General features: G+C 41.7%; 1 protein-coding gene across 1 annotated transcript in view; it reads left to right on the top strand.

The window, feature by feature from the left end:
- CNTNAP2 (contactin associated protein 2) overlaps window positions 1–22,070 on the top strand; it is a 1,332,419-nt gene that overhangs the window by 565,175 nt on the left and 745,174 nt on the right. The window contains exon 4 of the mRNA XM_066262524.1: window positions 13,604–13,751. Within this exon, the coding sequence (XP_066118621.1) occupies window positions 13,604–13,751 (148 nt within the window). The remainder of the gene's footprint in view (window positions 1–13,603; window positions 13,752–22,070) is intronic.

Consider the following 22,070-nt stretch of genomic DNA (forward strand, 5'->3'; position numbering starts at 1 on the left):
AATGTCTGGCTTGCAAGATTATACTTGGATTGTGTAAAGTGTTGTTATTTGAGGCAGTAGGGAAAAGATAGACGGGAACTCTATGCTATCTTTGCAACTAGTACTGAGTCTAAAATTATTTCAGAAACAACCTACAGGCAAAGAGTATCAAACTTGTCTGTGGCCCTGTGATTTCATGCCCCTGTCTCTTTCATTCTCTCTGTGTGTATATTACATGTCTATATCTCAGCTCAGCACCTGCACGATTTGACATCATCAGTGTGTATGGCTAGAAAGCCTACAGGTATTTACCCTGTTTGGATATTCTTGCTGAACATGAACTTGAACATAGAATCCTGAACTGCACATAGAAGCATTATAAAGCATAGGCCTTTATGTGAAAGATAGACAAATAGATCATTCCTGAGTAGGAAGAAATGACAGTAAAATACTCTTATCTAAAACTATATAAATAAGATGACTAGAGCCCCAAATCTAGTTGTATGTTGAAACAAAATATTACTGGGTGCAAATTACTCTGAAGACCACGTGATAAATAATGTATCTCTGCTCCATTGCTTTGATCTCTTGATAAGATTCATAAAATGGTTTTGGTTTCTATTTGTATAAAATGTGCATGATAGCCTGACCTGTGGTGGAGCAGTGGATAAAGCGTCGACCTGGAAATGCTGAGGTCGCCGGTTCGAAACCCTGGGTTTGCCTGGTCAAGGCACATATGGGAGTTGATGCTTCCAGCTCCTACCCCCTTCTCTCTCTCTGTCTCTCTCTCTCTCTCCTCTCTAAAAATGAATAAATAAAATTTTAAAAAATGTGCATGATATATATATATATTGATACATATATATTATATACACATATATATAAAATTCAAGAAAAATGCTTTCTTTCTTGTTACAGTAATGGTTACATCTGGAAATCAATGTGTTGTTTAAAATAATATGGGGTTATTCTTATGATGTGCACTTTCCATTAGAGGTTCAGTGTCACTTTCTTCTTATTTCTCCCCAGGATGTTGTCCCGCGAGCCACCTTTCCTCCGAGTAGTTCAATAGGGTATTTCTTAATGTCAGGTTGAACAAAATACACCTGAATAGCACCATCTTATACTCAAATAGGTATTTTGGCTTATGGTTTTGTATTATTTTTTACACTAATTCAAAAAAAGCATATTTACGATAAGCTTGCTAATTTTTGGTTCCCCGGAATCTCTGGTTCTATATAATTGGCTAACAAAAGCTATTGCTCATTAGCTTTGTTTCAGTGTTTTAAAAAATTCATAAAATTAGTGCAAACCTGCCTTTATCACTGCTGAATGCTCCGGCGAGAAGAAAAAAAGAACTGTCTCTGGATAATATTTTGCTACAATAGTTTAATGCGCCCTATATTCTACATGTCTCCCCACTGCACACACACACACACACACACACACACACACACACACACACCCTGCCATTCCCTTAATTGAGAAAAATGTATTCAGGAGTTAACGTGATGGTTGTCTAGTTGAAATTTTAAATTACTAAATTCAGAAAGCAAAGAAAATTTTCATGGGTACAGGGGAATGGAGTGAGGCTCTGAAATAGTCATCGCATTGCCTAAGAAATGGAACATCTTTGGTTAGAAAGGACGCGTTAACGCTGGAAACTGCAGTGGGGCCTCTCTGTCAGTCAGAGCTGTGACCGGCTCCTCCTCTCGGGTTCTAACAGCAAGAACCCTGTGGTTGTGTATGCGTGGCACTAATGCAACAAATGTATTTGTTCTGCTAAGTCAGTTCTGTTAATTTGTTGAAAAGAATCTGTTCAGTGAATCATGTAGAGTCCTCTGAAGAAAACAAAGGGTGCTAATTGTACAAATTATTCTTTTCATTTGATGGAGTTGGAAACATGTGGGCAAAGGCAACCCATACCTATACTTTGAAGTTAAGTAATTAGGTTCTCACATAATGAGACTTAAATTTTTGTTCAGAAATAATCTCTTTCTGGGTAATATGTAAATTAAATTGAAAAGGGAAGAGTTTGGACACAGGGAGACTATTTCGAGAGCTGCCGGAAGAAGGTGAGGGCTTGAACAAATACAGTGGCCACAGAAGTGGTAAAGCCATTACTATGCAGATGGGACCACCAGCACTTGGGGCATTATAGGTGTGAATGACAAGGAGGAAAAGTTATATATGTGACATAAGATTCCGGGTTGGTGGGTCAGTCGGGAGAATGGGAATGTCAGGCAACAGTGTGGGAAAAGGAGTAAATGGAATAAGTTTTGATGGTAAGAGGACAAAGATTTTTTCTTTTTGAAATTGAAACATCATCCAGCTATCCAAATAAAGGTGTCTGTCAGACAGTTGGAAATGCTGGCCTAGCTCTCAAAATCCAATATAGGGCTGGCGATAATGGATATGGAACCCAAGGCCCATTATTTGGATTAGAATGAGACCTCCTGCCCTGGCCAGATAGCTCGGTTGGTTAAGAGCTTCATCCTGAAGCACAGTGTAGGTTGCCAGTTCGATCCCTGGTTGGGGCACCTACAGGAACAGATTGATATTCTTGTCTTTCTCTCTCTCTCTCTCCCTGCCTCTCTCACTAAAATCAATAAAAAAACAAAAACAAATAAAAATAAAGAGTGAGACCTCCTGGAAGAGGTTTGTGGAGTCAGAGACCCGAGAGAGAAGATGTGGTTCCTGCCCCGGAATCTAAATGAGATCGCAGCCTCAGAGACACGGTAAGGATCCGCCGTGCTGTCCAGCCTTCTCAGTGAAGATAGTACAGAAGGGAAGCTCTGCTCACAGGATATGCAGGAACACAATTTAAATTCTGGCTTCAAACTATTTAAGTTGTTTCTATTTCTTTTCTCATCTGAAATAAAATTACTAAATTTATCAGGTGGTTACTATACCCTTTGATCAGGTAATGTTATGTGTTCCACAGATCTCAGACTGTTATTGTTGGAAACATTTAAAAAATGGTAACCAGTTTCTTTAGACGTGGCTAATTCAGAAAAGAAAAGAAAGGTATGTACAAAATAATAAACAACTTTGGGCAATCAACGTGGCCGTTGAGCCCCTATGCTAAGTATCTCAATCCTCAGATCTATTTTGGTTAAATAAAAACATTTTAATATCAGAGTTCTGTTAACTTCAGTGTTCTCATGAGAATATATGAAGAGTACGATTAGTCTGAGTATCTTGCAAATAAAATAAAGGCTTCTATCTGAGTGATTTTGCTTTGATTTTCTGAATGTAACTCAGTACAAGAGAGGATTTGCATGAGCTGATGAAAAAAAATTCAATTACTAGTGATGAGCATATTTTAAAGTGTGCATTTTACACTTGCATTTCTATGTCTTGAAAAAATTTATATGAGTTTTATAGTGTATTAGAGTGGTGGAATCTTTCAAATTAGGGAACAACTTTGGTAGAATAAATGACTTAAGTGTTGGTATTATGTGATTGTAGCAGGATAGCTTTTCATAGCACACTCCACTAAATAATTTGGATTTTATTTAACACAAAATAAGGATTTCCTGAAAGGTTTGAGTTGAAGGCCTTGACATGAGCAATACCACATTTATATTATAGAGGAGCTGGGGAAGCATCTTTTATCTTAGATTTGAAAAAATTGAGAGGCCCTCCACCCTGGAACAGATACAAAAATGAAAAAAAGAAGTAAATATAAATAAGGAATTGTGGCTAGGATTGAATCACAAAAAGCATAGGAGATTGAAGTTAGTAGAACTGAAGTTTTTAGGGAAAATATGATATTGAAAAATTAGAAGCATTGTAGACAGACAGATTTCCAACTGGATATATACCCTAAGGATGTTTGGAAAGAATGTTCTGGAAGGATTTTAATTATTACAGGGATTTTGTACACATATGTGCCGGTACTGGCTCTGCTCAGAAGCAGATGGCACATTGTAAAGTGTTTGCCTAAGCAGAATTGAGTGCAGGGACAGTTAACAGGAGCATGGCCAGGTTTAAGGGAACGGACAAGGGATGATGAATCGCTCATGAGCGAGAAACGGAGGTAAGCTATTTCCGTTCCTGAGGCTCACAGAATAAGGGAGAGAAAGAGTATCATCAGAGACCAGTGAGAAGGGGAGCAACAGGAAGGCAGGCTGCTGGGAGGGGTGCTCGCTTGTTGGTGTGCCCCATTAGGATGTGCAGAGAGCAGGGGAGCCTGCCTGCATCATCCAATCCGTGAGCACCATCATTACTCAGGATCCCTGGAGGGCGGGAAAACCTGGTAGTGGGAGAAACAGAGGTTGACATCAAGATAAACTTGTAGAACTTGTGATCGATGCCAGGAAAGTGGATGATCTAGCTTCTGAAAGGTACGAGAGAACAACCTGTTCTTTAATAACCCATCAGAAGGGATAGTTAGTGAAGAGGATGAGGAAATGATCTGAGATCAAATAACACAAGCATAGTAGAAATGCCCTTGAATGCGAGGGACTCACAGAGAAGAGGACTAACCCGGCGGGATGTGAAAAAATCAGATGAAAACCAGGATGGAGTTTATTGGGTCTCCATCAGTGATCATTCTGATGTCTATTTTGAAAGAAAAGACAACAGCAAAGGAATTGCTGAAGCTTAGAGACAGGAGAGAGAGAGAGAGAGAGAGAGAGATGTGGAACTCAACCCATTCATTTCAGGCATTTTGTAGCAGAGGGAGAAGAAAAGCAGAACTAGTAAAAATGGAAGAACATAGTGTAAAATGCTTTTTTTTATCCCTCCCCCCCCCCCCGGTCCCCCAGGAAAGGTGAAATTCAAATACAGTGTGTCCTTAAAGTCATGGTGCACTTTTGACTGGTCATAGGAAAACAACAAAAGACGATAGAAATGTGAAATCTGCACCAAATAAAAGGAAAACTCTCCCAGTTTCATACCTATTCAGTGCAGTTTGATGTGGGCTCATGCACAGATTTTTTAGGGCTCCTTAGGTAGCTATTCCGTATAGCCTCTACAGACTCGTCACTGACTGATGGCCTACCAGAACGGGGTTTCTCCACCAAACTGCCGGTTTCCTTCAACTGCTTATCCCACCAAGTGTGTTATTCTTATGTGGTGGCGCTTCTTTATAAACACGCTGATATTCACGTTGCACTTTGGTCACAGATTTGAATTTTACGAGCCACAGAACACACTGAACTTTCCTCTGTACTGTCCACATCTCGACTGGCATGGCCGTGGGCTGCTCCGCTGTAAACATGGTGTTACGTCATCATCTGCGCATGGGCACATGCTGCCACATCATCCTATGGAAACTGGGAGGGTTTTCCTTTTACTTGGTGCAGATTTCACATTTCTATCGTCCTTTGTTGCTTTCCTGTGACCAGTGAAAAGTGCACCATGACTTTACGGACACACTGTATATTAGAAAATAAATCATCTTCTTGAGCTGAAGTTTCCCCATTTGGGTCCTTTCTTTGTATCACAGCAAGACCTTACTGGGTATTGATCTTGCTATAAAATGTGAAACTAGGAAGAAGTGTACATATAGTAAATTGAGAAGAAAATAAAGTCATCGTTCATGTTCCAATCAGAGAATGCATTTGGTGCCGAACTTATTAACGTCTCCTGGTATCAGGCTCTCTCAAATGAAGAGTTTCACATTTTGAGAAGACACGGTGTAAGCATGGTCATCTACTTAAGTGCTGTTCCTTCTCTCCCTAAATGAAACTTGGTTGTGTTTTCTCGCTTCTTATGCTCATGAAAGTTTTTGATGCCACATTTAGGAAGAGAGGTACTCCAGTCACTTTCCAAATACACCTGAAATATACTGCCGTTGAAACGTGTACAATACTCGAAGAAAACAGTGTTTATGGAGGCTAACCCGAGGTCAGTGGAAGCATGCCTTCCTCTTGGATGGTCAACTTCCAGATTAAGCCAGTCAACAGAGAACTGCACGCCAGACGTGAAATGATGGTTACCATCAAGAAACGGTGGTCACTGAATGGCATGCTGGCATTTTTCCATCGGGCTGCCTTGAAGGAAGGCCCCCCTGTGAGATGTGTCTCTTTCTCTTCTCATACAGATGCTGCTAAACACTGTGTTCATTGTTACATAAGGACTCACGTGAGGTATTTCTTTCTAGGCTCAGGACCAGGCGTTGTGTGCTTCTTTAAGCAACTGCTTGTATTTTATTATTACAGACCAGATGCATCTCACAACTGACTACGTCTCCATCTGCATGTTGTGCTAGGAATCCCGGAGCCAAAGTATTACACAGCCCATCAGAAATATACTGGGTGGCTATTGATCAAAGTGGGCTGTGGATAAATACTTTTAATCAAATATCACTGAGAGGATTTAATTTACAAAGTGAAAGATCTGTTCCTATTGCCTCCTCTCTCTATTTCCATTCTCTCCATATATTACAGAGCAGTTTGTATGCTTATCCACTCTGAAATGACCTATGGACTACTGACTTCTGATAGATCAACTCATAGGTAGCTACTTGCATTATTCCCCCTGTCCCTGGCCCCTGTTTTTAAAAGTTTTATATTTTTAATTGCCTCTGTCAATTTTGTTACTTCTAATAATGTACTTGGAAGTGGGTTTGCTGTTCTATCAAGTTTTAGTTGGATCTTTTGACTCTTTACTGGAAGGACTTGGATATTAGCACAGGCTTCCTCATACATTCTCTCCCAAACATTTCCAGCTCCAAAGTCTGTCAGAAATGCCACTTAACACCCTCAAGCTTCCTAGACTGACCTTTGGTGTTCGTCCTTTGTACATTTATTTCAAGTGTTGAGAAGGAAAGGAAAGTTGATATCATGTATCTAATCATTTCTATCTCTTCTTAAGGCTTGGCATGTGGGACAGAAAGAAAATAGAGAAGTTTGGAGAACATACAATGTAAATGCATGTTAATGAATTTGAGTCAAATAGAAATTACAGCAGAGATTATGTTACACCACAAGAGAGAGGGAACAAGGGAGGGACCCCAGATCCCGGTACCTGGGACTGGATTAAGGAGGAGTGAACTGTGGGAGAGAATGAGGATGTCAGAAAGCCTGGCTCTACCTGTTGGGTAGAATGAGGACCAGTGAGCAGCAAAGAAAGAGCCGCGGGACCCCATCATGTGACCCCTGGAAGAAATAAAGAGAGGTAGACGACTACGTTTTCAGGTTTTTCACCTTACTGCTTTCCTAAGTGAAATTATTATTTTCTTACATCATGGTTCTTAATTAATTAATGGTTCTTCTAATTAAATACTTCCAAAACCTGTTTATAACTTTGGCCAAATGCAAAGGATAAGCAGATGTATCTGACTGGGTCGGGCAGGAGCAGAGGTGGCCAGAGAGGCCTGCTGCTCATCTGCAGATGGGGTAGTCCGTCCGTCCGGCGTTGGTCCCCTGCGGGTTGGCCGTGGTGGCTCAGCTCAGAGAGAGAATGCTTCAGGTGCAGCCCAGGTGCGTTGCCTTGCTCCTATACTTCCCTCTGACTTTGACCTGCGCTTTGCATGACCATTTCCTTTTCTTCCCCATGACTTCGGTGGTTCATACACATTTTACACGCTCATGATAGCATCCCCATACCGCTGAGAAAAGCCAAAGACCCTAGTGTCTCCTTGACTGTTCCTTGTAGGTCATCATCAGACATGAGGATTATTAACTATACAGAGGGGTCCTTGGGTTATGACAGTCTGGACATACGACGTCTTGAGTTTACGACTTTCACTCCCATAAAAACTTTTTAAAAAGGAGAGGTGCATATTGCGGCTTACGCCATTGGCCATACTTATGGACCACATGGGCAAACCAGTTTGGTTGCATGCGGCAGAAGAATATGCAGTGACGCACATATGAGTGAGGGGGTTGGCGTCCCTCAGTACGCTTACCTACACCATTTTGGACTGTTAAAAGTGCAAGTGTTGCCCTGGCCGGTTGGCTCAGTGGTAGAGCATCGGCCTGGCATGCAGGAGTCCCGGGTTTGATTCCCGGCTAGGGCACACAGGAGAAGCGCCCATCTGCTTCTCTACCCCTTCCCCTCTCCTTCCTCTCTGTCTCTCTCTTCCCCTCCCGCAGCCAAGGCTCCACTGGAGCAAAATTTGCCGGGGCGCTGAGGATGGCTCTATGGCCTCTGCCTCAGGTGCTAGAATGGCTCTGGTTGCAGCAGAGCAATGCCCCAGAGGGGCAGAGCATTGCCCCCTGGTGGGCATGCCGGGTAGATCCCGGTCGGGCGCATGTGGGAGTCTGTCTGACTGTCTCCCCATTTCCAATTTCAAAAAAATACAAAAAAAATAAATTAATAATAATAAAATTCATATTAAAAAAAGCACAAGTGTTCTAGTTGTCTTAGGCTAGGGTGTATTTCAACTTACACCAAAATTTGGGTATGTCACTGTTGTAGGAACGGACCTGTGTCAAAACCTGAGGACACCCTATACATGGTTACAAAACTGGTTTCTAGTATATCCAAAAATAACAGAGCTATCAACTGCAAACATTGGGAGTGGACATTTTTATTCACTCAGTCATTTAATCAGGCAGCCAACAAATTCTGATTGAACACCAACCACTAGCCCAGGGGCGTCCAATGTAATGGTGGACCCAGGGTTGTATCACAAACTTCAAAGCTGACAACTAAAACAGTCATTAGCCCTGGCCAGTTGGCTCAGCGGTAGAGCGTCGGCCTAGCGTGCGGAGGACCCGGGTTTGATTCCCGGCCAGGGCACACAGGAGAAGCGCCCATTTGCTTCTCCACCCCTCCGCCACGCTTTCCTCTCTATCTCTCTCTTCCCCTCCCGCAGCCAAGGCTCCATTGGAGCAAAGATGGCCCGGGCGCTGGGGTTGGCTCTGTGGCCTCTGCCTCAGGCGCTAGAGTGGCTCTGGTCGCAACATGGCAACGCCCAGGATGGGCAGAGCATCGCCCCCTGGTGGGCAGAGCGTCGCCCCTGGTGGGCATGCCGGGTGGATCCCGGTCGGGCGCATGCGGGAGTCTGTCTGACTGTCTCTCCCTGTTTCCAGCTTCAGAAAAATGAAAAGGAAAAAAAATAAAAAATAAAAAAAAATAAAACAGTCATTAGGTGGGTAATAAAGTCATAATGCAGTAATTGCAGTTGAGTGAAGAGAATTAACAAAGCAGGATGCTATGAGGCTCCCGGCAGAATGGGGAGGGGTTGACAAGTAAGGGTAAGGGTCACCGGATGTCCTCACTGGCCCAGAAGCTTGACCTGAGCCAAGTCGTGCAGAATGTGTACAGACGGCCAGGTTGAGAGGATGGGTGTGTGAGCCCAGGTGCAGAGGCCAGGTCAGGGGTGCAGGAGATGCAGGACTTTATGAAGGTGTGCTTCTCTCCTTCCTGCACCTGCAGGGGGTGTGCGTAAGACTGGAGACTCACAGAAAGGCTATGGAAGGAAAAATCTATCTCTGCAGTTTGATCTAAATGGTTAGCATGGGGAAAATAAAATTTGAAATTCAGCCAGATATCAAATTTCACTTTCAGAAAAGTGATTATAGTCATCCCAGGTGTGTGACATCAACTTAGGGAGTAATCAATATGTGTTTCTGTTGTAGCAGGTAAGTTGTGTGTTTGAAGAAAATATGCGCTCTCACTTTAGGAAGTACTCACATATTGTTGTTTTTTCTCACCTAATTCCCTTGTACAAGACTTGTCAGGAGCATTAAAACTTTGTCTGCACTCGCTTACACAATAGCTGAAAGTTCTAGACATCTTTTTCATTCTTTTTTTTTTCTTTTTATTAAGTGAGAGACAGGGAGGCAGAGAGACAAACTCCTGCATGCATCCTGACCAGGATCCACCTGGCAAGCCTTCTACAGGGTGATGCTCTGCCCATCTGAAGCCACTGCTCTATTGCTCAACAACTAAGCTATTTCAGCACCCGAGGCGGGGCCATGGAGCCATCCTCAGTGCCTGGGGCCAACTTGCTCAAACCATTTGAGCCATGGCTGCAGGACTGGAAGAGAGAGAGAAGGAGGGAGAGAGAGAGAAAGGGGAGAGAGGGCAGGGTGGAGAAGCAGATGGTTACTTCTTCTGTGTTCCCTGACCAGGAATTGAACCCAGGAACTTCTGCAGGCCCTGAGCCAACCAGCCAGGGCCTCTTTTTCATTCTTAGCCAACACTTTTGCACTAAGATATACCTTGTCAGTCATTGCTGCAGGAGCTGGTGAGCCTTTATTTTAGGATGTCTTGAAATGTGAGGTTTTAGTGAGGGCTAAATATATTTATTCTCTTCATAAAATACATCATCCATTATGGGGACATAAAATACATGTCCCCATAATAGTGAACTTGAGGGACATTTTAGTTTATGCTTCACACACAGCCTACTTCTAAATCCTTGCATGTATTCCTTCCTTCTGATACACTATATGATTTAAGGGACGACAGAATGCTTTTCCAAAGTATGTTGGCTTTCAAATGCCAAGTGGCTACACAGTCTTCTGAGAGTCTTAGACTTTTGCATCCTCTCTGGGTTAAGGGGAAGATTTACTAATTGAAAGATTCTCTTAGATCAGGGGCTGGCAAACCAGAGTCCATATCCCACTCTGGGTCCTGGTGGTTCTTAGAAAGTCTGCAGGCTAAGACAGTGTTTACATTTTTCAGGTGTTCTCAATAACAGGGAAGAAGAAGAAGAGAGAGGAAATGGGTCTGAGAAGTATGTGGCCTGCAAAGCCTAAAATATTTAGTATTTTACAGAAGAAGTTTGCCTCTCTTTCTCTTATGCTGTCCAAACTACTGTTTGAGCAGGAAGAATATTTAGTATACAGGGTGAAAAATTATTTAGTTATGAAAATTTCAGCGATGTTTAGATTATTTTTATGGTTAGCCTTTGGAATGACTCCGTATGTGTTAATAAAAAAAGAAAAGCTCCAACTCTTTGCTGTATATTTAACAATTTATAGTACTATAAAGTTGCAGCATAGGTTTAGCATTGTGTTATATTTTTCTTAGGTTTAGTTAGCATAAAGCTTTGCAAATTATGTAAATGATATGTTAATAAAACAAAACAAAACTATCCTTTTAAGTATGTATGTACAAATCACAGCAAAAAACAAACAAACAAAATGGGGGTGGATTTAATAATAGTGGTGACATGTAACTCACAAGCTTCTATAAAGTGATTTTTTGGTCTTATCGTGATGAATTCCATGTTTTCATGTATACAAAGCATATGCTACTTGGTGACATTTGTCTCAATGAAATGGGATTTTAAAGGATATTGTTCTATTCAAGAAAGATTTGAAATAAATCTTTTAATTTTGATGTAGATTTCCAAATCTTCAAGATTTAATAAAAATCAGCTGGGTATATCTTTCCTTGTTTTTTTTTTTTCTTTTTGCATCTATGTGAAAAGCAGCAAGTGACTTTGGATGTCACATTATGTTTATAAAAAATGGTCTTTTTTAAAACCTAGGACATTGTGATTGTTGGTACTAAAATATTCTATGTACTGCCTGACCAGGCGGTGCTGCAGTGGATAGAGCATTGGACTGGGATGTGGAGGACCCAGGTTCAAGACCCCAAGGTCGCCAGCTTGAGCATGGGCTCATCTGGTTTGAGCAAAGCTCACTAGCTTGGACCCAAGGTCACTGGCTCGAGCAAGGGGTTACTTGGTCTGCTGTAGCCCCGTGGACAAGGCACATGTGAGAAAGCAATCAATGAACAACTAAGGTGTCGCAACAAAAAACTAATGATTAATGCTTCTCATCTCTCTCTATTACTGTCTGTCTCTGTCTATCTCTCTCTCTGTCTCTGTAAAAAAAATATATATATATTTTTTTCTATGTACCATAGCCCAGTCTTTCTTTCCTTTCAGTAAATTGCCATTCAAACATCTAATTATTTGTATTGAAACTGGAGAGTGTCTTTTACTAGTGACTACAATATGAGCATGTTTTGGGAAAATGTATAAGAAAGCAAAATCCTAATTTTATCAAAATTTCTGGAAATAAAAAGTACAGAGAGAAAGAAATGATGCAAACATAATAATATAGTATCTGATAAATGGGCTGGAAATCACACAAACATCTAAACGTGTGGTGTGATAAAAATGATCATATACTGCAGGGATCCGGAAACTTTTTGGCTGAGAGAGCCATGAACGCCACATATTTTAAATGTAATTCTATGAGAGCTATACAACGACCCGTGTATGTTACACATTATCCAATAAAAATTTGGTGTTGTCCCGGAGGACAGCTGTGATTGGCTCTAGCCACCCGCAACCATGAACATGAGCGGTAGGAAATGAATGGATTGTAATACATGAGAATGTTTTATATTTTTAATGTTAGTATTTTTTTTATTAAAGATTTGTCTGTGAGCCAGATGCAGCCGTCAAAAGAGCCACATCTGGCTCACGAGCCATAGGTTCCTGACCCCTGATATACGCAATACCAAATGTCAAAAAGAAAGGCGTAGTGCCTAAATATGTAGGATAACCTTAATTCCTGGCTGAACATTTGATCCTCGAATTTTAGGTTGGGATTGGATGAGCTCAGGGCTTTGCCCTGGCTTGTCCTTATTAACTATTCAGCATCTAATAAGTCCTCCCTTTTTTCCTTTTTCTCCTTTTTTTTTTTTTCTAAGTGAGAGGAGGGGAGACAGATTCCCCCTATAGGTGCCCCCACTGGGATCCACCTGGCAAGCCACCTACTGGTGATGCTTTGCTCACCTAGGGCTGTTGCTCAGCAACTGAGCTGTTTTTAGTGCCTGAGGTGGAAGCTCCAGGTAGCCATTTTCAGTGTGGGGGGTTAGGGGACAAGTTGGTCAAACAAGTTGAGTCATGGCTGCGGGAGGAGAAGAGAGAGAGAGAGGACAGAGGGAGGGGGAGGAGATGAGAAGCAAATGGTTGTTTCTCTTGTATGCCTTTACCAGGAATCCATCCCAGGATATTTGTATGCCAAGCAATACTCTTATCAGTGAGCCAACTGGCCAGGCCTCCCCCCTTTCTTCTGAACCTGAGTTTCCCAATTTGGAAAAAAAAAAAATCAAACAAAAATGGCATCCCTGCTGTAAGGCATTTTTCCCCACTGAGGAAGAAGGAAGGGGCGTATCTACAAAGTGTGGATAAGTAAAAGCTTTATTTAATACAGCGCATCCCGCCTGACGATGTTCCCTGGTCCTGAGGACAGAGGCCAGGGAAGTTGCATGGGGTGACCTGTGTGGGGGATATTTAAAGGGTCTCTAGGGTGGTCGAGCTAATATGATGTGGTGAAATCTCACTGGCTGGCAGACGTCACTCTTTTCCAAGGGGACTCCTGGGAGGTTTCTTTTGGCGTGCATGAGTGTGGGCAGCTCCAGCCAAAGTTCCCGGGTCTGGGTTCCTCATGTGACCTTCCCCCATTGCTGACCACCCTGAAGAAAACACTGTTGTCGTGCACTTGTTCATAAATGCTAAGTGTGCCCCCTCTCCACAAAGCTGAACTTGGAGAAAACACAACTCTCCTTCACATATCAGGGTCTCAAATTCTCTATGTGGTCTTTCAATCTGACAGTGAAATCTCAAATACGGTTCATCTAAATTTTCACTAATCATCTTTCCCTTCCCCTGTCTCTGTGAATGGATATTTTTTTTTCATTTGCTTCTACTCTATTTCCCCCCCCCTTAATATGTAAATCCCATTTTTCCCCTCAGGCATTTCCCGGGAACATCAACTCCGATAGCGTGGTCCGGCATGACTTACAGCACGCGGTCATCACCCGCTACGTGCGCATTGTGCCGCTGGACTGGAACGGGGAGGGCCGCATTGGGCTCAGAGTTGAAGTCTATGGCTGTTCTTACTGTGAGTATCATGCTGTTGAAATCTGTGCTGGGTTCTGCTGTTATCATTCAAATTGCAACCTCATCATTTTCAGTTATTTTAACATCGCTTGCTTTCTCAGACAGTAAATTGCCCTCTGTTTTATGTATATACATAATAATATATATATTACATATAATATATATAAATAAAATATAAGGGTTTTTTTTCTGTTATAAATTCACATAACATACCCACATACCTTAAAAATACCTTAAGGATTGGAAAGCGATTTTGTTCAATAGGTTAATACAACAAAGCTAATTAATTGAGTTGCCTAAAGTCTCATGAACTTTTTTTAAAAGTAGAAACCTGTGTTTTTTATCCACATTTTTAGATTTTTGTGATAGATTTTGGATACATGGCTAAGAGCTTAGCTTTATTCCAGTTCCTTTCAGGTATAAATCACTATTTTAATGCTAAACACTGAGTTTTTAATGTCAGTTGCTTTTTACATGTCTGTTAAGTAGTATTTGCCCCTTTTCAGATTGACTTGGCCATCTTATTTTGTTTTAATCATGATTTCTATTCTCTTTTTGTATTTTTGAAATACGTTATACTTTGTTGTACTGATTCCAGTATGAGGACTTGGCGAGATTTTAATTCTGCTGACTGCTGTTTCTGCTTCTTTTTGAAAGTAGTGCTTGTTTACCCCTCCTTCTCCTCCTCCATTTCCTCCTCTTCTTTCTTTCCTTCTTCATCTTCTTAGCCCTCTTTTCTGCCTGTCATCTCTCTCTCATCCTTACCCCTCTAGTTGCCTCTGACGCCAGATTCTTCAAAAGTTTCATCTGTGGACCTTCTTTCAGGCCAAAGTTCATGGTAGATTATTCTAGAGATGATTTACCTTTGCTTATTTGATTCAATAAAGACAACATAACTTTACCAACACACTGTAACTTTCAGGATTGTGTGAGGCTTATTGGGACCACGAGATAGTGTACATTCCATCTGCAAACACATGAGGTGCAAACACTGGCTTTAGAATCTGAAGGCTCTTTTAAAATATTTTTTTCCTCCTCCCAAGAAATTTTGTTGCTGTTCTCCCTCCTGATGGGCTAGGGTAGGAGGGGTGCTGGGTGTGGACAGGGCAGGGAATCGGGATATTAGCCTTATACAAAGGATCTCTTGCTAGCCTCTCCCTTAACCCTTCCTGTAGACCAGCGGTTGCCAATCCCTGTGCCGCAAGTATTTGTAAAACATGCAATTCCTGACTACTTAGGGCACAGACCCCTTTTCCCTTCCATTGTCAAATTAAAAAGGTGACAACCGCAAGCCCAACAATAGATGTTTGGTGAAAACTAATCAAAATCATACCTATTTTTGTCAGATTGGCAAAAAACATATTTTTGGGTGTGCTATGGAATTTTAACAGTTTGTGTGTGCCATGAGATGACAAGGGTTGAAAACCGCTGCCATAAACCCATAGAAACGAAACACTGTATTCAGTAAACAGCAAATATACAATCGGGCAGGCTTCTTAAAATTAACTAAACACTTGGTCATTTATAATGAAAAACACATAAAGCTTTCTTTCGCTTCTGCATATTTTTTTTTTATTATTCAATGAGAGGAGAGGAGGCAGAGACAGACTCCCGCATGCGCTCTGACTGGGATCCACTCAGCAAATCCACTAGGGGGAGATGTTCTGTCCATCTGGGGCATTGCTCTATTGCTCAGCAACCGAGCTCTTCTTAGCAAGTGAGGGGGAGGACATGGAGCCCTCCTCAGTGCCTGGGGCCAACTCACTCTAATTGAGCCGTGCTGCTGCAAGAGAGAAAGAGAGGGTAGGGGAGGGAGAAAAAGGGTAGTGGCAGGGGTAAAGAAGCAGATGGGCGCTTCTCCTGTGTGCCCTGACCAGGAATCGAATCCAGAATGCCAGGATGATGCTCTACCCTTGAGCCAACCGGCCAGGGCCTGTATGAGATTAGTTGCAGAAATTAGTGGAAAGAGTAGCTATAATGACGATCAAGTCATATTTTATTAATTTATGGGCAAAATTGGTTATGGGTAAACTGAGCTGCTTACTACAGAGGAGCCATGGAGATCATTTTTACAATTCTACAGAGGTTTATTTTATTTGGTCCTCACTTTATTATAGCAAATATAGTGAGGAGAGAGACAGATTTAGTTCTTCAGGAGACTGGACCTGCGGGGAGGAAGTTCTAACACTTCAGGAGGAGCCTCAGAGGGACCCCAGCCTAAATCTGATTCTTTTCTCTTGTGTGATTCAGGTATTCCTGGACCCAGAGCCCTGTGTTCACACAAAGTCATGATGGGAAGGCAAAATAATAATAATAATAATAATAATAATGTAAAAATAAAAACTGATACTGTTATCAACATGACAGATTTCATAAGGAGCACGTTCAACTTTCAATACATGAGAAACATGCACTATTCTTCCCTGAAACTGTGAGGCATGTAAGTTATTTTATTAGCAGTGGATTTTTGAGAAATTTTTAGGTGTCATGAAGTATGCTAATTTCCAACCCACTGTTGGAAATAATACCACAGCAACTAAGGAAAACATGAAATGACAGACAGAGCAATTAATGTTGTATTGTTTAGGATAAGAACGTGAGCATTAGCATTTGCCCCGAAGGCGCTCAGCCTGAGTGATTGCTGAGGGAGCCCCAATAGTCTGGTTTGAGGACAGAGCTCCCCACCGCTGTCCTGTTCTCCAGCTCCTTAATCCCAGCCAAGTGAACACATATGTGACCAGCACCAGACCAGTAAGAAAATCTTATCACCCCCAGAAGCACTCTTGGGGTCCCCTTCCATTCTACTGGTGAGAGTGGTCTATGCTGTTACGGTATTTATTTCCATTAGTAGGACTGTTTTATTGTATGAATATTCTACAATTATGTTTTCATTTCCTGTGGATGAACATTTGAGTGTTTCTAGTTTTGATGACTTCCATAGAATTGCTATAAGCTTTTCTCATGGGTATAGACATTGGAGGCATATGCTTACATTCCACATTTGTTAAATGAGAAGTGTTTGTTATCAATGCACACTCTCACAAGTGATGCACAAGGGTTCTAGCTGCTCCACAAGTGTCAACATTCATTGTTGTCTTAATCATGCTGGTGGATGTGTATTATATCTGATTTTTCTGATTGCTCAAAAAGTCATGCTTACTGGTCATATACATACCTTCATTTCTGAAATGTTTGTTCGGGAATGTTGTCCATATTTCTATTGAGTTCATTTGTCTGTTTTTCTAATTGTTTTGAGTAGTGTTTACAGCCTACTCTGTTTCTTTCTTCATTCTCTTTATGATATCTGGACATGTATCTTCTTTTTGAGTTGGCTTTAAAAAAATAATTATTTTAGAACCAACACAATCCCTGAGGTTACTTTAGAAGTCAGAGTCAAGGTTAAAAGCAGCTTGCTGAAAGGAGACAGCCCTCGGACCAGGCGAGGCGTACCCTGTGACAACATGTTCTGTAATCGTGGCAAGCGGGTGTGTCAAGTGTGGAGTTAGAGCCACCACAGGCTTCTCCGTCAGTCCTGGGCTTCGGAAATCATAACACGGGAGGAAAAAATACCTGAAGCTAATTAAGAAGCTAGATAGTCTACTGGCTAAGCCTTTCTGGGGGGCTGTTGGGAGGGGATCTTGGGAACCAGAATTAACCTTTAAACCTATAGAGCCACTGGAATGCATAATACATTGACAACACAGAATCAATCAGAGTAAAATGGGAATCGAAAAATGGCACTGTCACAGGTTTTAGGACATTGGATGCTGGCCTCTCAGTGACATCAGGGTCTAATTCCCGTTACTTTATAAGGCAAGTGTTTGCAGATGTGATTGAAATCTTGGCTTGGGGAGCTAGCCAGCTCTGTCCGTGTGGGCGCCAAGTGCAGTCACGCGTGTCCTTATAAGCCGTAGTCAGCAGGAGGTTTCACAGGCAGAAAAGGCGGAGGGTCAGGTGATCATCGAGGCAGAGACAGGAGAGTCGCTGTATGCCGAGGAATGTGGGCACAGCCCCCCAGAAGCTGGAGGAGAGAGGAGCAGGACCCCATCCCTTCCTGCACCCAGAGCCTCCGGAGGGACTGTGGTCCTGCTGACATACTGATGTCAACCCAGCGAAACTCACCTGGGACGTCTGGCCTGCAGAAACAATTAGAGAACAAACCTCTGTTGTGCTAAGCCACCATGTTTTTGGTAATTTGTTCTAACAGCAACAGGACACTCATACAAATATCCATCTCATATTAGAAAAATAAGACACAAATATATCTCTAGAGTGATGCTCTTCAATAGAGCTTTTATACAAAGATGTAAACATTCTAAATCCTTTGCACTTGATCCCTAGCCTCATGTGGCTATAGCGCACCTGAAGTGCAGGCAAGACGTGGAGGAACTAAAGTTTTAATATAGTTTTAATTCACTTCAATTAAAATAGTGTGACTTCTGGCTACCCTATTGGACAACGCAGCTTGAGGAACTGAAACGTCGCTTCTTATTTTTCTTGTTAAAAGAAAACACATTATAACATCCATTGTTTAAATGACAGTCTGTAAACTTTTTTTCCATCCATTCAGAACACAGCCATTTCCTTATACTAGGGGGAGGGGAATGCCTTTCCTGTCAGAAATTTGATGACAGGTCATGTCCCTCACCAGCTCCTTAAACCAGGTCATTGTCCTCACTCGTTTCCAGATCAGATTATTTTTGATCTGTCTGTTTTTGGAAAGATGCAAATCATATTTTTCTCTCTTTCAAAAAAAGGATACATGTATCCACTAAAAAAAATGTTGTGTAACCTCAACTCGTGATGAACGATTTTCCTGAAGTTGCAGTGGCGTTGATTTATCCAGACTGGAGTTCAGACCGGAGTGGGTGCACAGAAGATGGTCCTCTGTTTTTTCTCAAACTCAGTGGACTGTTGGCTCGAGGGCTGGGTTAAATTCTTCAATGAGAACAGGAGTCACGGGGCCGGCAGTGGGAAATGCAGCTCGGATCGCTGCGCTCTCCCGTGTTGCCCGCTGAGGAGTAGCAGCGCTGTGTCCTCTACGGTGGGTCACTGCAAGGAGAAAGGAGGCTTTGATCACCTGTAGGGGACAGAGACATGCATTTTCTCATCTTTCTAAAAACCCCTTCGAGGATGTGTCTTAGCTCCATCTGAAACCTGCAGGCGAGGGAGTGGAGTTGTACTTCTTTGATCTTTCTTCCTTTGCCAGAATGGGGGAGGCAGACATTTCAGGGTAAGCCCGGCGTGGGTTGGAATGCATTCTCCTGCACGTCCCCTTGAGCGTGTCATCTTTCTGCCGTGCTGGGCTCTTCCACCATCGCGTCATTGTCTGAGAAATGAGGTTCTTCTCGTGGTGGAAGTGAGAAGCAATTAGTTCGTGTTTTGGAGATATAGTTAGTTCCAGGCCGCTGCTTTGAAGCCTCCAGGGCTTCTTTAGTTGCTGTGTCCTGACTTGTCTTGGTGATAACAGGAATTCCAGTTTCAGGGAATTCACACTCATTTCGGATGCTGCTGCTCTCTCTCTGTTAAGTGGAAACAAGCACATGCTGTTATTATTAAAATGCTGTTATTATTAAAACGTAGTGATCGTGCCCATGTGTTTTGACCCAGTAAAGCCAGCTCCCAAAACACGGAGGCTCATCTTACTCTATACCAAAAGGACTGCATGAAACAGAAGAGAGAAGTCTCAGTCTAATAATTTTTAAAAATTACTTATGGCCGCAGGACTCAAACATTGATTGGGCAAAAGCCCAACACGGTGCATTGATTAAAGTAGTTGAGTCTTTTCGATAACAAATACTAAATCGTCTTTGTCTAACCAGAGCCTTGTTCGTAAGAGTCATCAGGTCAGCACGTTGGGAAACCAGGATACATAGAACTAAAGTAATTATTAAATATGCCTCTAGTGTGGGTGAATAATTAACAAAGCCTAGCTATGTCACCCAGTGCAGATCATGGTGGAAAGTAAGTGCCAGGCTGGAGGGAAAAAAAATCTATCAGGAGAAGCCAACTACAAACAGCAGGGGGACCATGTCTTGTCCGATTCATGTAGTGTTAATGAGAATATTCCATTAGAGGAAACACAGACTGAGAAGATGGGAATAGCTCTCATACTGCCCAGGCAAGAGGTACTGCATGCATACATGCATTAGTTTACTAGGCTTGGCATAACAAAAGCCACAAACTGTGTGTCTTCAGAGAATAGAAATTTAGTCTCTCGCTGTTCTGGAAGGAGGGAAGTCTGAAATCTAGAGGTTCTCGGGGTGGGTTGCTCTTGGCAGCTCAGAAGGAGAAATGTGCATGCTTTTCCCCGAGCTTCTGGGAGTTGCCAGCAGTTCTCTGTGTTGATTCACTAGTAGCTGTATCCTTCCACCATCATTCCCAGCTTTGCTTCTGCCTTCACGTGGCCGCATCCCTTTGTGTGTCTAAGTCTGTTTCCTCACGTGGCTTTCTTGTAAGGACACCAGCCATTGGGTTTAGGATCCACCCCAGTCACATCTGCAAAGACCCTATTACCAAATAAATCTCTATTTTGAGTTTCTGAGTGTATATGAATTTGGGGGGGGGGGGGGGACGTTATTTCAACCGGTACAACATATATGCATTACAATTGGTAAAAATTTCTGTTTAGATCAGTTCAGCTGGGCAGAGACATAGGAAACAATTTTGGAAGTCAGCCTGTGTTTTCCTATTTAAATTAGATGTTTAATTCTGCATAATATCAAAGTGTCCCAGATACTTATTTATTGTGTTCATCATACACACCCACAAATGAAGAGATCTATTATGATGTCTGAGGATCGATAGATTGTGACACAGATTCATCAGTCTCATTAGCATATATTGAATTCTACTGTTTATACATCATTTTGCTAATTTTAAATCCAAAGTGCCAATCTGACCATATCACACCTGTGCTTAGATGACTTTGATGCTGCTGCCTGGCCTGTAGGGTCCACGTCGTGAGCCTGGAACATCTGCCCTTTCTGTTACCTCTTCAGTCCTCCACCTGTCACTTCCATGTTGCCCTTGACGCTCCGCTACTACAAACTACTTCTGTTTCCAAATGCATGACCTGTTTCGTCACATGCATTCATCCAAGATGTCCTCTCTGACTGCGGTGGCCTCTCCATCATTCTCTACTTAGCCAATCTGTCTTATTGTCCAAGGTTCAATTGAGATGCAGTTTCCAACAAGAGACTCCTCTGAATTTCCAGAATAAACCACTTCTCATTTTTCTTTACTCTCATTACATTATATGAATATATCCAATTGTATATTGATCAGAACATTCCAATACGTAACAGACCTTAAGATACTGTGGGGAGGGGTCACACAAAGTCTCCTTATTCATCATTGGCATCCTCTTAACTGGCAGATTCCCTGTATTCAATTAATAATTGCCGAACCAAATGGATGTAAGATGTGATATAGACCTAATTTGTTCCCACAGTAAAAACTGATTACTATTTGATGTGGTATAGTCCCCCCCCCCATTGGTTCAACAGAGTATAATTTCATTACATCACATTGAATGGTGCTCTAGGGGCCTACAGAATGTAGAAATAATTGCTAAACTGAATATATTAATAGATTTTCGAAAGGAGTCATGTAAAGCAAAGACCTTAGTTTTTCTTTTTCTAATTTCAATGGGTTGTAGACCGTGTGTTATTTCTATTTAAGGTTATTTTAATCCACAGTGTTACAAGACTGCTTCATGGATTCCGTATATAAATTATTTATCATCAGAGGGGAAATATCACCCTCTTATTAATTAATTTGAACTTTATACCCAGATTAATCTGAAAATAGAAGTAAGTCAATATAAAAATAGATTTAATAGCATTTCTAGCCAAACTACACATGACAAAGAGATAATTAAAATTGTGATGTTAGTAAATTATGTATGCAGGACATGTGTGTGGTTAAATTTCTGTGCATTGGATAAAATAATCAGTGTATTATAACCAGAGATGTCCTTGCAATTAAGAGAACTTGAACATATATTCAAGCACATGTAGTATTCTTCAGTTCTTTAAAAAAAATAGTTTGTGTTTCAGACCAGAATTGGAATGTTGCAATGCAGATACTATTTCTCTGTATCCAGTGAGGCTCACCTGTATGGTGATAATGTAGGCACCGATCATTCTTGTAGCAGTCTGATGTTTCTGAGGTGGTGAAAAAGATATGAAATTATTTGTGTCATGGTCTTTCCTTATTTAGTAGTGTAAATTTTAATTTATAATTATTACAATATAGTAAGATATTGTCACTTTATATAATAAAAAGGTACTTACCGGGTCTTGTTCTTAGATAGACG

The sequence above is a fragment of the Saccopteryx bilineata genome, chromosome 2 (genome assembly GCF_036850765.1).
Source record: "Saccopteryx bilineata isolate mSacBil1 chromosome 2, mSacBil1_pri_phased_curated, whole genome shotgun sequence".
Taxonomy (NCBI): Eukaryota; Metazoa; Chordata; class Mammalia; order Chiroptera; family Emballonuridae; genus Saccopteryx; species Saccopteryx bilineata.